This window comes from Molossus molossus, unplaced genomic scaffold (assembly GCF_014108415.1).
Source record: "Molossus molossus isolate mMolMol1 unplaced genomic scaffold, mMolMol1.p scaffold_m16_p_4, whole genome shotgun sequence".
NCBI lineage: Eukaryota > Metazoa > Chordata > Mammalia > Chiroptera > Molossidae > Molossus > Molossus molossus.
This window is the reverse complement of record NW_023425377.1, coordinates 78751005-78767398: the sequence shown is the minus strand read 5'-3', so window position 1 is coordinate 78767398 and position 16394 is coordinate 78751005. Positions and strand designations below refer to the sequence as shown.

At 59.8% G+C, this 16394-nt stretch overlaps 1 protein-coding gene across 4 annotated transcripts; it reads right to left on the bottom strand.

Annotated features, from left to right (window-relative positions):
• Positions 1-1792: 1792 nt before the first annotated feature.
• On the bottom strand, positions 1793-15397 carry ZBTB7A (zinc finger and BTB domain containing 7A). 4 transcript variants are annotated; one of them, XM_036240560.1, is made up of 3 exons: positions 15377-15397; positions 4436-5727; positions 1793-2353 (listed from the first exon to the last, which is right to left on the bottom strand). In XM_036240560.1, exons 2-3 carry the CDS (start codon positions 5710-5712, stop codon positions 1855-1857), a joined length of 1776 nt encoding a protein of 591 aa, XP_036096453.1. In that variant the 5' UTR covers positions 5713-5727; positions 15377-15397; the 3' UTR covers positions 1793-1854. The 4 variants fall into 4 exon arrangements, with proteins under 4 accessions (XP_036096453.1, XP_036096452.1, XP_036096451.1 ...); XM_036240559.1 differs by lacking the exon at positions 15377-15397 and adding an exon at positions 14123-14222; XM_036240558.1 differs by lacking the exon at positions 15377-15397 and adding an exon at positions 8796-12466.
• Positions 15398-16394: the final 997 nt, after the last annotated feature.

Below are 16394 nucleotides of genomic sequence, written 5' to 3'. Positions count from 1 at the left end.
GGGGTGTAAGGCCCTGGAGGTGGGTCCCCTGTCACCCACCTTAATGGGGATGGCATATCCAAGATGGCAGCTCCTCAGTGGCCACAAAGAAAGGTGGACATGTTGGAAAGGCAGAAAGCCAAGAAGTGGGCAAGGAAGAGGGACAGGTTAGGGGGAACTGGATTGCTCTGGCTGGTTGAAAGGCCAGCCCTCTCTTGGGCCCATCCCTGAGCTAGGGAGTCAGTAAGGAGGGTCCCCATGGACATGGGTGGCCATTGTATGGCTAGTGGGTAATGAGACATCTCTAAATCAAAACTAAAAAAGGGACAGAATGGGGGGAACATGGCAGAAACACAAAAACCCCAGTCCTGCCCGACAGGCAAACCCCCATGGTAAAGCACAGGCTAACTCAGAAGACCTTGCCCTCGCCCATGGCCTTCCTGACCCCTTTCTCAACTCGGGGAACAGAAGTGGATTCTACATCTGGTGGTGGGTTTTTTCTTTTATTATTTTGTACAAAAATAAATCAGCTATAAGGAATTTCTTTTTGCTCTCTCTCGCTCTCTCGCTCGCTCTCTCGCTCTTATTTTTATTTTTTTGTCTTTTCAACTTTTCATAGAAGTTGGTTGCAACTTGTAAACATGTTTTTAAATTAAGATAAAGTATAGTACCCGTTCTGTTACAAAGTGCCAAGACTTCTATTTGTGGTTGGTTGTCTTTTTTTTTTTTTCTCCTTTCATTTTGTAAAATCTTTTTTATTGCTTTTGTGACATTGGAACTTCTGGACTCTTCTCTCCCCTCTTCCCTGCCACCATAAGACCCTGGGTTCCCTCTGCCCTTGGCTGTCTCACCCCACACTGTTGCCTGCTCCTCTGAGGAAAAGTATATTTTATATATATATATATATCTCTATATATAAATTTTGTTTTTAAGGAGGAAAAGAGGGAAAAACAATCTAAAAAGTGCTTTAAAAATTTGGGAGAGGGCTAGGGGGACAGGTGGGGAGAGGGTGAAGACAAGTTTTGAATTTCCAAACTTGAGATGGGGGTCTAGGTGACCTGGGTCAGGGGACACAGACAGGGGTGGTGGGGGCACTCTGAGAGGAGGCCCCCGGGTGCCCCACAAGGTTGTAAGTGCCGTAAAGGAAGGCAGCAGGAGCCCCTGGGAGCCACCCTGGTGCCCCCTTTTCCTCTGTCTTCCCCCCTTTCTCCATACCTGGAAATAAATAATTTGTATCGCAGTGGCCAGGAGATACAGGGGACCACAGACAAGGATAGGCGAGGAGGCCATAGGGGAGATCGAGGGGCAAGACCCCCACTTAAGAAGTGCCCTGAGGAAGGAAGGTGGGGGTGGGGACAGGGACCATTTTAACGTCCACTCACAGTGGACAGAAATCATTTAAGGTCTTGTCTCAAAGACTCATAGAAACCAGCAAGGGGAGAAAAACTAAAGCTCACCCCAGTCTTACTCACCACCCCCACAGCAGCCCTCATCCCTGCCCCGGACCTGGGACCCTGCCCAGGTCTCGATGGGACCCCAGTCCCCACACTGGGGGCACCCAGTGGGGGGGCTCAGAACCCGTGTGTCCCACAAATCCCAAACCAAGCCCCGAAAACCCATCAACGGGGTAGGGGAGAGGGAGCTGGGGGTGGGGTGCAAGAGTCCCCGTGGAGGGAGAGAACATCATGAAAGAGAAAAATCTGAGAAAAGCACTATCCTAGATTCTGTGATGCTTCATATATATATATCTGTATATATATATATATATCGATATAGATATCTGTATATAGATAGATTTTCTTTTTTTGTGTTTTTGGGGGTGGGGTGGGTGATTTTTTCTCTCTCTCTCGGGTTTCTGTTTTCTCTTTTTGGTTTTCAGGCGAGTCCGGCTGCGAAGCTGCCGTCAGCAGGGGTCCCAGTGGCCCCATCACCACCCCCTCCGCCAGTACCCGCTACATTCAACCTGCCCAGGCCATCAGGGCTGGCCTCCTCCTCGTCCTCGTCCTCGTCCTTAAAGTGCTTCTCCTGGCCATTGCGCCGGGCCTCAGGGGAGCCAGGTGGGGCGGAGGCGCTGGGCGGCGCAGTGGCCCCAGGGCCAGGGTCGGGTCCCCCGAGCCCCCCGCCCCGGACACGGGGCTTGCGGCCACGGCGAGAGGGGACGCCATTACAGCCGTCTTTCTTGAGGTGTCTGTGCAGGTGGTCGGAGCGGACGAAGGTCTTGCAGCAGCTGTCGCACTGGTAGGGCCGCAAGCCGGTGTGCACGCGCATGTGGTTTTTCAGGTCGTAGTTGTGGGCAAAGGCCGCCCCGCACTGCTGGCACAGGTACGGCTTCTCACCTGTGTGCTTCCTCATGTGCACCTTGAGCTTGTCCTGCCTGTGGATGGGGCGAGGGTCAGCGGGTGCTAGGCCAGGACCCCTCCACTCAGCCCCACTGGCCTTGAGGTTGAAACTGTGACCGAAAGGCAGGCTGTGGCTAGTGAGTCCCGAGCAAAATGAGACAATGGGGTAGAGAAAGGCCTTCCAAGGTCTGAAAAGGGCCTTAGACCTTGCTTGCTGTGTGGCCTTGGGCAAAAAGCTGAACCTCTCTGAATCCCTTTTTTTATACATAGAAGGAGGAAGATAACAGGCCTCCTGCCTGGGCTCTGCCGAGTCTCCCAGGTGCCCTGCCCAGACCACTGCACGGGGCCAGGTCACAGAGGGGCAGCAGGGACCGACTGTGCTAGCACTACACAGAAATATCCCCAGCTAAGGCTCAGAGAGGGGAAGTGACTTGAGCTGAGTTGCAGAGCGGGTCAGGGGCTGCGCTAAGTTGGGGTAGAGGTGGAGTCAGCTCCAGTTTCATCACCCCAAGCCCTGGCCCGGGTAATTATAGCCCCAGCAGCCACAGGCCTGGCTTACTCAACTCTCTAGTGTGACTCAGAGGGGGCCTCTGGGCTCCTGGCCCTAGAGGAAGGGGTGGGGGCTGGGGCCCTGGGTCAGGGCCAGAGAGCAGCCAGGTGGGCACATGGAGAGAAGAGGCCTGGCCTGGTGCCTCTTTCTGTGCCTCAGTTTCCCAGACTGGCAAATGGGATCAGCTCTGGGTTTGGAATAGGGTGGCCAAAAGAACTCCAGGTCAGAATGCAATAGCCTGAGGCCTGTGTTGAGGTCACAGGTTAGCCGGGTCACCTCTCCAGACCCTGGCTTGCTGAGCCCTCACCAAGCTGGTCCTTGCGGTCCCAGAGACCCCTAAGGGCAAGGCCCACAGTCATCTCCATACCCCCATCTGGAGGAGGATGGAGCCCCCAAAACTAAAAGAACCACAATCTTATCAAAGAGATGGGCCAGGCCACCAACTACACTGCCTGCCTTCCCAGTGATGTCCTTTGCCCCCTGCCTGGTACTCCTGGGCCCTGGACTCCAGGCCACACCCTCCTCTCCTGGCCTGCTGGGGAGGGGGCCAGAGGTCAGTCCTCAGGTCCTATCCCCATGGGGCAGAGCTGGGAAGCTGGAACAATGCCTTCTTTCTTCAGTCTGGGTGGGTGTGGCTGGGGGAACCCCAGGGTGGGTGGGGATAGGGGCTGGTGCTGAGTCACTTAGACTGGCCAGGCCCCCGAACATTAGCCCCCCACCCCCACTAGGCTGGCCCACAAGGCCCAGCCAGCTACCTCTGGACTTTTAAGACCAAATCACAAATTTCCCCCAGCCCAGCCTCAAAATCCTGCCCAAGGACCAAGCCCAGTGGCTCCTATGCCAATTTCTCTTCCTGGCTTCAGTGATCCTCCAAGCTGAACTGGTCTTGATCCTTTGCACTGGCTGTTCCCTCTGCCTGTCCCCTCTCACCTCCTTCAGGTCTCTGCTCTGTTTAAAGCAGCACCCACAGCCATACCCCGCCCAACAACTAGTGTTATCAATTCTTTGGTTTTGTCTCACACATGCTCTATCCATGGGGATTTTGGCCCATCTTGCCACTTCTGCATCCCCAGCGCCTAGAACAGGGCCTGGCATGCACCAGGTGCCCCCAAAATGCTGGCTGAATGAAGCAAGTTCCTAGGCTCACAGGAGACTTAAAGTGACTCAAGGAATCAGAGCTCCCTGCTCCCTAACAGGCTACTGCCTCTCTCAAGGCAAAAATTCTCCTCCATTCTGAAGAACTACACCTGAAAAAAAGAAGAGCGAATCCTGGTGCTCTTCCTTCCAGCACCCTGCAGCACTGCCTGGCACATTTTATATTTTTTTGTGCTCATATGGTTTAGTGCTTGCACTCTCCCCACCCAAAGACTGCTCTGAAGGGGCACACAAGGCGGGGGGGGGGGGGGGGGGGGTGAGCACCTTGAAATGAAAAGGCACCATTCCAGGACAAGGCAGTACTGCCTTCTTCCACAGAGGCAGTGTTTGTGTGTGCATGTGGAGGGGAAGGGGCAAAAGACCCAGGAAGCCACCCACCACCCTCCGCCCCGTCACAGTGGCACTGGCTCACCTGGTGAATCGGACCTTGCAGATGTTGCATTCATAGGGCTTCTCACCAGTGTGGGTCCGGATGTGCCGAGGCAGCTTGCCAGCACCCTGGATAACCTTCTCGCAGATGGGGCACTTCTGGAAGGCCTTGGCCCGGATCTTCTTCTCCACCTTCTGCGACCAAGCAGGGTAGACGTCACTGTCATGGGCACTGCTGAAGTACTTCAGGTAGTAGTCCACGACGCCCTTGTCATCTGCCCTAGACTCCTCATCGCTGTCCCCTGCTGGTGCTGACCCCGAACGGCCCACCGACGACATCATCTGTTGTAGTAGCGTACTGGCCGCAAGCCCATCTGCATCAGTCCCATCACCGTCCTCACCCTCAGCTGTTCCCGACAGGAAACCGGGAGAGTCTCCTGGCTCTGGGGCTACCTCTGACAGTGAGGTCACCTCCTCCTCCCCACCCCGGCCATAGTGGCCATTCTGCGTGGTAGCAGCTGGCGGGGCTACTGGGGGTGGAAAGAGGCCCCCACCAGGGGTGTCCTCGTCCCGCTCTGGCCACAGACCCGGGTTGCTGTCGCCCTCGTCCCCATCCCCGGCTGGGGGCCGCTCAGCCGGGGGGCCAGGCCCATAGAAGTCCAAGCCATTGCAGTCGCCTGCGGCCACGGCAGCCACAGCAGCGGCCACAGCCTCCTTGGTGGCATCCAGGTCATCTTCAGATGCACCAAAGGCTGACCATGGAAAGCTGGCAGCGGCAGCAGCTGCAGCAGCGGCTGCGGGGGGCAGGCTGTTCATGGGGTTACTCTGGAAGAACTCGAGGTACTCCTTGGCACGGAGGAGGTTTCGCTGATCAATTTGATCTACCAGGTCCAGCTGCCCGGCGTCGGCACCCGCATCGGCTGCCAGAATCTGCCTGTCAAGGAGGTCGGCGCAGACATGGCTCACAGCGGGGATCTCCAACAAGCGGGCGGCACTGAGGATGTCACCCACGTTGGCTGTGCTAACAGTCAGCGTGGCTGTATAGGCAAAGTCCATGAGAGCCGTGAGCGCCTCAGCACTGACGAAGTCAATCTCGTACACGTTCTGCTGGTCTACTACAGCACCCGACGTGAACAGCTTCTTGAAGTACTGGCTGCAGGCCGCCAACACTGAGCGGTGCGTGGGAAACTCACGGCCTTCCACCAGGATCACTACGTCGCACAGCAGGCCTTGTGTCCGCTGCTCGTTAAGCCCACTCAGAATGTCACTGCTGTGGTCGGGGAACGGAATCCCAATGGGGCCGTCCACGCCGCCGGCCATCTTCCGCGCCGAGACCTACAGCACCAGAGAGGAAGGGGTGGTAGTGAGTATGGGGGGGAGGGCACCCACCAAGCCTTGAGACCCCAAGAGTAGTGCCCCACCCTGCCCTCCCAGCCTCAGTTTCCCCAGATGTGCACCAGGGCAGTCCATGTCTGTTCTGCATTAGATTGCAGAATGTGAGATTATGCTAGCAAAAGCCACACTGGGTGCTTGAGAGATGAAGACTGGCATCCGCCCCACCACTAAAGGGCATGCATACCAAAGGGTAATGTGAAGTGATATAGGAGTATACAGAAGCTCAATAAATGCCACAATATAAGTTGTTTCCTACTGAATCTGAGCACAAGCTTCTACCCATACCCTCTCTAGGATGCACAAGGCTCCTACTGTGCGCTGTCATGTCTGAACCCTCGGGCAGCACTCGCTCTACCGCAGAAGTGACAAGACAGGGCCCAGGGAGAGGATCACATGTGCCCGAGGCAGCACAGCTGTGCTCCAACCAATATCTTCACCAGGCCCCTCAGCCTCTCCCACCCTCTGCCTCATGTGAGGCCTAGTTCTCCTGGGAGCCCCTGAGTCAGTAGGAAGGGGCAAGGCCAAAACCTAGCTGGGGTCATTGGGGCCATAGGTCTGTCCTGGTGTTGTGTGGCAGTGACTTTGAAGGACAAACCCCTTTCTGGCCCAGTGGAGACCCCAGGACTCAATTCAGCCCTGGCAGTGAGTAATGGGGGAAACCAGGCTACCACCTGACGCTTTTTCCCTGCTACCCCAGCCAACCCTGACAAGAAAGAGTACAGGGCTGGGGCCTTCTACCTCACCAGCCCTCTCCAGCTTTCAGCCCCCTATCTGCACTGTACAGTCAGGATAAGGCCCTGCCACTTTCTGAGCCTCAATCTCCCCATCTGTCAAATGGGCAGAAGCCTTTGGAAGAGCCAGGCCATTGAGAAAACTTAGTCTGTCCCATTCCTCTCCCCACCCCTCCTTTTTTCCGCCTTCCCCTGGGCTGTGACTCATCCACCCACTCGGGTGCTTGTGCAACCCTCTGGCTCCTGTCCCCACCCCTCCACCCTCTCTGGGGAGCCCCCGGCTGTCCCAAGCCACCCAACACAACCCACATTCCTCCAGGCCCAGCCAGTCAGCTCTTGGGCCAGAGACCCTAGATGGCAGGGAGTGGGCTGAGCTGGGCCTTCCTCAGCCTCCTAAGGACCCTGGGACCACCAACAACTTCCCAGCCAAGTGGCCCAGCCCTGCTCAGCTCTAACCTAGATCCCTCCTGCTGTGCCACGAGTGGGATTCAGGTAGCTGGCCAGGCAAGGGAACCCAGGGTTGGTCCAGCATGGCATAAAGCAAGGATGGGATTGTCCTGACCCAGGGCTGCCCTGGGAGTCGGGTCCAGGCCTCAGGGCTGACACAGAGGCCTCTGTGTAGTGCTCAGGCAGGCACTACACTTCCCAGGATGTCTCTCTCCAAGGCCCGCCCTCTTTCTCGCAGACCGAACCAGCTGCTCAGCTTGTCCCCTCTGTTCCACCAGCCTTCGGTGGTGGGGTGGAGAGGGGGGTTCAGCTCAGATATGGCTGCTGGGAGTAGGATGATGGAGGCTGACCCCATCTGAGGAGCCCCTGTGGCGGCTTTTGCCCCCTTCCACCATCTGCCATCTGGCTCCCAGGCTCCAGGGAGTAAGCGGGGTCAGACTGGCCTCAGCCCTTCCTTTTATCTTCCTCTTCATCCAGGCCACCAATGCCCCAAGATGGCTACCCTGCCCCTGCTTGGCATTGTCCCCCAGATGTCCCTAAGGTCCCCTTGGACCTTGAGGTGTCTCCAGGGGCCTCAAGGTCAGGACCTGAAATAGTTCAGGTGACTCACCCACACCCATAGCCACTCCACCCCCAGCCTCCCTCGAGCACTGAGCGCACTAGGCCAGGGGGCTGGCACAGTCCTATTTCAGCCCAGGCTCCCATTTTGCCAGAAGCCACCCAGCTAGAAAGGCAAAAGCTTGGGCCTCAAACCTGACCTGGGGCACTGGTCTCAACTGGCTGGGTGAAGTGGGCCACGTGCAAAGGGCCTGAGCGTCCATGTCCCTGTCCTCTCCCAGACGGAGCCTCTATTTCCCTGGATAATCATCAGAAACCATCCCCTCAAAGGGCAGGGCCTGAGGAAGTGCCAACCAAGGAAAGTCCCCATGAAAGTAGCATGATCCCCCCATTTTACAAATGAGAAAACCAAGGCCCAGACTTATGGAATCCTGTCCAAGGGTGCTCAGCAAGGGTGATCCATAGGTTCTGGGGTCCAGGAGCTGACAGAGGTGAGAGGTTGGCCCCTTACCCACCCAACAAGCCATCACCTCTTTCCTCAACCTGGAAACTAAACTGGCTCTGCAGACACCTGACCCACACCCTCTCCAGGAACACATCTCGCTTGCCTGCCATGCCCAGAGCCACTGCCTCCATCTGGGCCTCTCAGGGTTCTCCCTCTAAGAGGCGGAAGAGCCTGTTAGATAGGAAAAGGAGGACAGCTGAGCCCTCTTGGTGGGTCAGGTGGGGCCTGGAAGAAAAATACCCACTGAGCACCCTGGCATCTTCTCAACAGGAAAGCTTCTGGTTCCCTTTTATCTCAGAGGCCAGTTGGCACCTGACACCTAGTAGATACTCCAGAAATGGGGGTTTCCTTGGTAGTGACAATCCAACAAAACTTCTCCAGGAAGTTCCATGCCCATGACAGTCAGTGTTAGGGTCCCCAGAGCTCAGGCTGACACCCACCTGGGCTGTCTTTCATCACAACTCCACCCCCACATCCCCACCCCCGAGGTAGCCTGTCCTCCTGGGATTTCTGGGGCCTGTGTTGACTCCATGGGCTGAGGGGCAGGCCTCAGTAGGCTACTCCTGGGTTGGAGGTGGGGTGCCCTCCTCCCTCTGGGCCATTTCTAGGGCTCTCCTCCCTTGGATGGCGCTTAGTAGGAGCACAGCATTCAACCAGATGAACCAAAGACAACTATAAGCTGGAAAGAGCTCCACCCAGCCCCACCCAACCAGCTAGCTGACACACCCAGGACCAGGGGACAGTGCTGGTCCCACCTCCCATCTAACCTAGGATCACTTGCTGAAGCTTCTTTCCAAGAAAGCAGGACCTGGCCGGTTTGGCTCAGCCGTTGGAGTGTCGGCCTACGGAACAGAGTCCTAGGTTTGGTTTCTGCTAGGGGCGGGCACCAAAGTATATATAATAAATAAACATGGGAATCAGCCCTCCTGGGAGCCCTCCTCTGTACCTGGGAACTTTCAGAAACTAACCAAGCACCTTCATTTCTCATCCTCTCCACTGTAAAGCCCTGGGCTGAGGAGAGGCTCGGAGAGATGACAAGACTAGCAGCCAGGTGGGGACTTAGACTCTCTGACCTGAGCTAGCCTGAACCATTGCCACTCAACAGCTGGGACATGAGGTGAGGTTAAGAATCCCTTGACCTGGTCCCAGGAGCAGCAGGTGTTACCCAGGAAGGACCCTAAGATCATAGGAAAGGTGTCCTGGGCATGGGGAACAGCAGAGGCAAAGGCCTAGAGGTGAGTGCTTGGGAGAGGGGACTTGGGGAAGAAGGCTGCGTTAACAGGAGGCTTTCCAAAGTCAGGCACAAGGTGAGGGTTGGGGCTGGGCCTCCTCCTCCCACCCACACTCCTCAGAAAAAAAAGAGGGTGGCCAGCAGCAGGGCGGGCAGGCAGTTGCCACCCAAGGCCTTCCTTGAGGAGTGTTTGGGGGCAGCTTCATGAGGGGGTCAAGGTCCTCGCACTTCCCCACCCAGAGAGAATACAAAAAGAAACTCAAGAGACATTAAACACCTACTGTGTGCCAGACATGGCAGCCCAGATCCAAACCCCAACTCTTCCACTTCCAAGCTAGGTGACCTTGGACAAGAGGCAACACCCCTCTGTGCCTCAGTTTCCTCAGGGATCCTGACAGTGGCAAGGGGGCTGGAAGTGCTCTAGGTCCAGAGTCCCTCTCATCCATTCCACAAATGTTGCCTGGAAACCTACTGTGTGCTACTGCATCCTCAATAAGGCTGTTTTCCTCCTCCCTCACGAACGAGGAGCTTTTTGAACTTCATTTCTGAATATTATTCCAGCCACCTCACCACCTACTCTGTGCCAAGGAAGTGGGTTGTGGTGACTGAGGAAGAAGCCAGGGGAGCAAAACCAGGCCCAGAGAGGGTGGGCAGCTGGTCCAAGGGCACACAGCAAGCCTGGTGCCCAGGTTCAGCTGCCAGGCCCACACCCGGCCGCCCCCGCCCCCTCTCTGGCACACAGCCTGTGTTGCAAGGTTGGTCCCGATGGGTTACCCTACCCTGACTTGGTGCCAATCCCCGCCTGGCGAGTCCCTGGCCAGGGGTTTAATGGGACAGGAATTCAGCGTCCTGATTGGGGGGGGGGGGGTGTCACCAAAGGCCCTGAGTGACTGCTAGCTGCCCACTGTCAGCCCACTCCCTGCCCCTCTGTTCTCACAGGCCTCTCTCTGGCCAGACACCAGCAAACAGGCCCTCGGCCATTTTATGTGTCCATTTATTGCCCTAAATGGGGAGGGGCTTCCTGACCCAGCCTTAAAGGGCCAGAGGCAGGAAGGCTGCAGGCCCAGTGGGAAGTGTGTGTGTGTGTGTGTGGGGGGGGGGGGTAGGGTAGGAGGATGAGATCATGGGGATCCCATCTGACCCCCAACTCATGGGTGGAGCTCATGCTCACCCTGTTCCCACGCTTTGGGTGCTGTCATGGGCCAGGAAGTACAGCCCCGACACCAACACTGAGTTCCAAGAGAAAGCCCAGGGAAGACAACCATTCAGGGTGAAGTAGAAGGAACAAGCTTCCCTCACTGAAGTAGGCAAAGCTAGGCTTCAAAGAACCCCCTCACTGTCTACCCTGCCCTTGCTCAGGCTTTACCTGCTTATCCAAGATGCCCATGAGAGGCCTGCTCCTCTCTGCCTCCAGACCTCTCCCCCTCCCTTCCCTGAGGCCTGCTTGTCACCTGGAGCACTGGCACAACCCCCACTCCCACCCCCAGCCTGAGCAGGTGGAGGGCTCTGCATGGAAGCCCCAAAAGGGTGCTCGGCCTGTTGAGGCCCATGTCCTGTGCCCATAAATCTGGCCAGTTCCCTCCCATCAAACACATCCTGATGGGAGGTAAGACCAGGCCTTATTTTCCAGTTAAACCAGAAAGGTGTGGGTGGGGACGCTTCTACCAAGTGGCCGTCCACAGCCTGCTGGGAGGACAGATGGAGGGGCTGGTCCTTTGGCCACACTCCTCAGAAGTGCCAGATTCTCCAGGTGGCACCAGCACTTTGGTGCTCCAAGCTCCGGCCTTGGGCCCTAAGGACAGGGGAAGTCTGATCTCAATCATCTCAACATCCATTCTTACAGCTTTGGGAGGCAGGATCACTGCCCCACTTTACAGGTCAGGAAACTGAGGCTGAGAGAGAGAAAAGCAACTTGCCCAGGCACACAGCAGAGATGGATTTGAACACAGGACACCTGGCTCCAGCCTGCCTAACTAGTCTTCTCCTTCCCCCTCCCCCCTCACACACTGCCCCTAGGTACCAGCAGATGACTAAATCCCCGACCTGGGGGGCCTTGAGCTGAGGGAGTTTATTCTCACACCCCCTCTGACCTGCCTTCTGATGGCCCAGAAAAGGGAGAGGCTTGCCAGGGGTCACACAGGGCACCTGGGGTAGGGCTGGAGTCTAGCCAACATCTGTGAACTCAGGGAAGGGGCCCTGACCCTAAGGGGCATCTGCACAAGCATTCAGGAGGGGCTCCCCCTAGGCCCTGACACTGAACAGCACTCAACAAACATTCCTGAGGAACCACTGAGTATATCCTCACAATGACACTGTTGGGCTGAAGGCAACCTCCTCGTTGTACTGATGGGAAAACTGAAGGTGGCAGAGGGGAAGTGACCTCCCTTAGTGGACCTCAGTGCCAGGCTGGGATTGGATCACACTGGCCCCCACCCAAGCCTGTACCTCTGGTCTCCACTGACCACGGCTGTTGCAGGGTGGTTTATGGTCTCCCAAGTGCCTGGAACACAAGGTGACAGGTGGGGGTGCCGAGTGTCTCAGGCATCCAGGAGACACACACTCCAACAGAATCCCTGCTGTGCCCCGAGGTGACCTAGGTGCTTCCCCCATGAGAGAGAAAAAGAAAACATAGATCTACAGGCACCACCTAGGGGGGACCCTACAACAGCCCCATGTTAAAAGGGGGACACTCAGGCTACGAGAGGCCAAGGAGCATGTCCAAGGTCACAGAGCAAGTGCGCTGGCACTGGAAACCCCAGCAGCTCCCCTCCCAGGGCTGGCCCTGAGTCCTGGCTCTTGTGAGGTGACCTCCTCAGGTACAATGGATCATAAAACCCAGAACTCTGCCCATCTCCGGTAGCCAAGGCACCAAGGTGCAGTGCTGTGACTTGGAAGGGGCAATAAGGGCCCTGCAGGTCTTAAAGGTGCCTGCCAGGAAAGGTGGAAGATAGGAGAACTGGGCTCATGCTGTGTAACCTTGGGCACCTCAGGCCCTCTCTGAGCCTCACTATTTTTTGGGGGGCAAAGGGTTTAATAAACCTCAGGGAGGCTCCATTTGGCCAACAGGTGCCTGCTGTCAACCTCCTGACCCTCTAGAAGACAGGTGGGCAGGCGCCCCTCTGCTGGGATGCAGGGAGGACTTTAGACAAGTCCCGAGCTGGAAGGAGACCACAGGGGTCAGACTCAGCTTTGGCTGCATGACCTTGGGCTGCTCTCTGCTTTCCCACCCCCCCACCCCAGCCTCAGTCTCCCCTGTTCAACAAGGAACCCTCTCTGAGGTTTGCTCTAAGCCCATGATCATATTTAGCCTCTCCTCTGAGCTTCGGTTTTCTCAAATACGGAAGGGGACAGCCATCAGCCTGACCCAGCTGTGGGTCAGGGGGCCCCAAGGAAAAGAAAGGAAGTAAAAAAAACAAACAAACACAGGACTTGCTACTGCCCTGGAACCTTCCCCACTGGACGAAGGCTCAGCTCTGCTGGGACTCAGTCTTCCACACAGAGAAAGGGACACATCAACTCCCTGCAGTCACCCCAGCAGCTTCTTTCTCAGAGGGCTTCTGCTGAGAGTTGTGTGGCTCTCAGCACACCAGGGTGCTGACTGGCCACCCAGCAGCCAATCAGAACTGAATATATACCCCCCCCAAAGTGACCCACGAATTAAAATTTCAGTGTCCCCGATGGCTCCTCTTTCTTCATTAGGCATGCGGATCCCAGGGCTTCGCTCCTCCAGTCACTGGCTCCTGCCCCCCCCTCTGCCCCAGGCTCTTGTCTCCACAGCGATGGCTGGCAGTAAACAGAGACCCAAGCCCAGCTGATAAGTGCCTGGCATGCTCTAGGGGCCCCACCAGGGGTGGTCCTGGGGGAAAATGCCCAGGGCCTGGAGCAGCAGGGCCCAGCCTGAACTCCCCAGACCTCTCCCAAGACCAGCTCTGCCAATAGGAAGTGATTGGCTGGTCCTGGGGAGGGCCCCCCCAGTGTGGGAGCGGCACACTCAGGGTTACGCCCTGGCCGTGTTGGGTGTGTGTGTGGGGGGGACATGGAATCCTAGACGCCCTCTCCCTCTCAGGCCAACTCTGCTCCTGGAGGCAGCTGGCCAGGAGAGGGGAAGCAAACCAGGCCTGTCACCCATGGGTGAGCCAGGTGGGCCCGCCCGGGGAAAGGGGCACCAACACCTCTCTTACTTCCGCCACCTGGCTAGGGCGAGAGAGGAGTTGCCAGCCTCCCCCTTGCCCATCTGCCAACTGCTGGCTGCATTCTCCAAACATTTAGTGGGCACCTACTGGGTGCCCTGGCCTGGTTGGACAGTAGTCTCTTGCTGCGATCCACCAGGTTCCCCAGTCAGCGAGGACAGTGCCTCCTAGAACGCGCAAAGGCCTGAGTCCGAGGAGGTTGGGGGGTGGGGGGGGGGCACTCAGCCCCAGTGTTTGGCTCAGGCCCCTGCCTGGTTCCCAGGCCCCGCGCTGGGGGAGGGGGCCGGTTCCTAGGCTGAGGAGGGAGGTAAAGTGAGAGAGGGAGCCAGATCCCACCAGGTCACCCCTCCTCTGCCCGGGCTCAGGGTTCGCACGTGGTGGTGGCGTCAAGGGAAAGGAGGGGGGTCTGGGCCAGAGGAGACAGGGTCACGCGCTTTGGGGGCGCGGGCGGTGGAGAGGCGTGCTCTCTGCCCCCTCTCCCGGGGCCAGAGCCGGGGCCGGGGCCGGGCGGCCGCGCGGGCAGGGCGAGGGGCCAGGCCGGTCCCCCCACCCAGGGATGAGTCAGGCCCCGGCAGGGGCAGGAAGCGGCCCCCTCCCCCGCGCCGGCCGCAGCGCGCGGCCCCCGCCCCGGCCTACGGGCCCCCGCCGCACAGCCCGACCGAGGGGCTCCTACCTCCTTCCCGGGTCAGCGGCGAGGGGGCCCGGCCTGGCGGCGGCGGTGGCGGCAGCAGGGTAGGCTTCCTCCGAGGGGCCGGGAGACGGCAGTAAGCCTGGCTCCGCGCCACCCCCCGCCGCCGGCGGCCAATCCCCACCCGGACTGGGGGGAGGGCGATGCAAATTACCCCGGATCTGGGTCCGCCCGCCCGCCTTCCCCACGCCCGGGCCCGTCTTGCACTAGGCCGCGCATCCCCGGGCTCGCCTGAGCGGCGCGGCCGCTCCGGCCGCTGCCCTCCCCGGGGAGCACCGGGTCGGTGACACCCCCCCAACCGGGGCAGGGGGCCGAGAAGAGGGGGGCTGGGGACGGTTACACAACCAGGCAGGGAGGGGCCCCGGGGCGGGAAGGGGGCCGGCCCGCGGGCCGCGCAGCCGGAAGCCGGGGACAGCCACCGGCCCCCGGCGAGGGGAGCCTGGCTTCAGGCCCCGCCCCCGAGTCTGCTGAGCCCGCCCCCGCGCCGCACCGCGCGATCGGCCCGCGCCCATTGGCTCGTCGGCCCGCCACTCACCGCCCCTCCTCCGCACCGCCCCTACCCTCGTGCCGCGGCGGGCCGCCGGCGCGGCGCACACTGGGACTTGTAGTACGATCCGCCTACCACCTGCCTGCCGCAAGCGGCAGGAAGACTACGAGGCCCAGAGGACCCCGCGGGCGCGCCCGCCCACCCGGACACCCCACCCCTTCCCCCTCCTTTGCAAAGCCCCCCTCCCTGTTTTTCAGCCCCCTCCCCCCATATCCCATGGAGCTCAATCCTGGCCAACTCCAACGTATACACACAGCACCGAATCGGCCCCGGGAAAGGGGGAGAGCGCCCCCAGTACCCAGCAGCAAACTTAGCACGCGACGCGCCCCCCTTCTCCCCACGCCGGCTCCCCCCACCCTCAATGCAGCCCCGCTTCCCCTCCCCCGCTCTCTGCGCGCCTGGGAGCCCCGAAAAGCCATGCACCCCGGGGGTGGGGGGAAAAGACAGTTGGCGCACAAGCCCATGCACTTCGCCCCCAATTCCACCTCCCGGGCGGCGCCCCCTCCCCGGGCTCGGGATCCAGGGCTCCTCCAGCCTCTCGGCAGCTGCAAACCACCCCCTCCTCTGAAACTTGCGGAACGTCCCTGGTTGCCTGGATCGTCCCTTCCCAAGAGGGCAGGGGTGGGCTCAGAGCCCCAGGTTCGTCCTCTCCCTGCACCCTGTACTGGGGACCGCGCCGGGCGCTGACTTACCTCGCGGGGCCGGGCCGAGGCCGGGCTGGGCCGGGGCGCGTGGGGCCGGGGCCCGGAGTTGGGTCTGGGCTCCTCAGCCGCTCGCCTCCGGGGTCCGCGTTTCGATCTTAGCCTCGCTCGCTCTCCCCTCGTCTCTCCCTCGCTCCGGCGGCGGCGGCGGCGTCACTGCCCCTACAGTAACTGTACAGTACAGCTAAAGCCCCGTATGATGCTCGCGACTCCCTTCCTGGTTTCTCCGAGGGCAAGAGGGGTCCTCCCTTGTCTTAAAGGTGCCGCAGCCGCCGGCCCCCCCCACCCCCCGCGCCCAGCCCGCCTCCCCCTGCCTTGGAGGCCAGAACAGGCTCGGCAGGTCCCCTCTTGCCACGTCTCTGCCCTCCCGTGGGGCTTCGCCCGCTGCTCCGGGGAGACCGAGCTGTTATTAGGTTTTGTCAAGTTGAGGGGGGTCCAGCCCGCCCCCAGCGCGCCCCCCCTCCTCTGACCTCTCCGCCCCGCTGCGCGGCGCGGTGCCAGCTTGCCAGCTTATCTGGCCCCAGAGCTCCCCGGGACGCGGGGGGAGCGGGCCCCCTGGGGTGGAGGGGGTGGGGGCCTCCAGATAAACAGGCCCCCAGCCTCTGCGCAGGGGCGGGTGCGGGGGGGGGGGCCGCGGGCTTTGCCCCCGATGCCTGGGGCGTGGCAGGATGGCAGCGGGGGCGGGGAGGGCTGTGCGTACTGCTAGGACCGACGCGGGCGTGGGTCGCGGCAGCCCCGGCAGCTGGGGGTAGTAGAGGGGGCGACGGGGTGGGAATCTTGGGTCCGCCGCCCGCCCTCCCCGGGCCTCAGTTTGCCCAACCGCAGAAAGGACCCGGGGGCGGGCTTTTGGGTGACGGCTCGGGTGCGCTGAGCTCCTGGGTCCCTAAATGAAACAGCCAACCTGCCCGCCCGCGATTATATAAAGGAGTCGCCTCCGCCCGCTGCGCCAGAGGCGTAGCGGGGAAGGGGTTGGCGAGGGGCGGGCTGGGCGGTTGTTTTCCGGGCTTTC

Excerpts from the sequence above, each read along its gene's own strand:
- ZBTB7A (XM_036240556.1), bottom strand. The coding sequence starts at position 9,705 with ATGGATGAGAGGGACTCTGGACCTAGAGCACTTCCAGCCCCCTTGCCA. Across the intron at positions 5,728-9,540 it reads GCTGCCATGTCTGGCACACA|GTCTCGGCGCGGAAGATGGC; the intron begins GTAGGTGTTTAA and ends CTGGTGCTGTAG. Across the intron at positions 2,354-4,435 it reads TGCAAGGTCCGATTCACCAG|GCAGGACAAGCTCAAGGTGC; the intron begins GTGAGCCAGTGC and ends CCCCATCCACAG.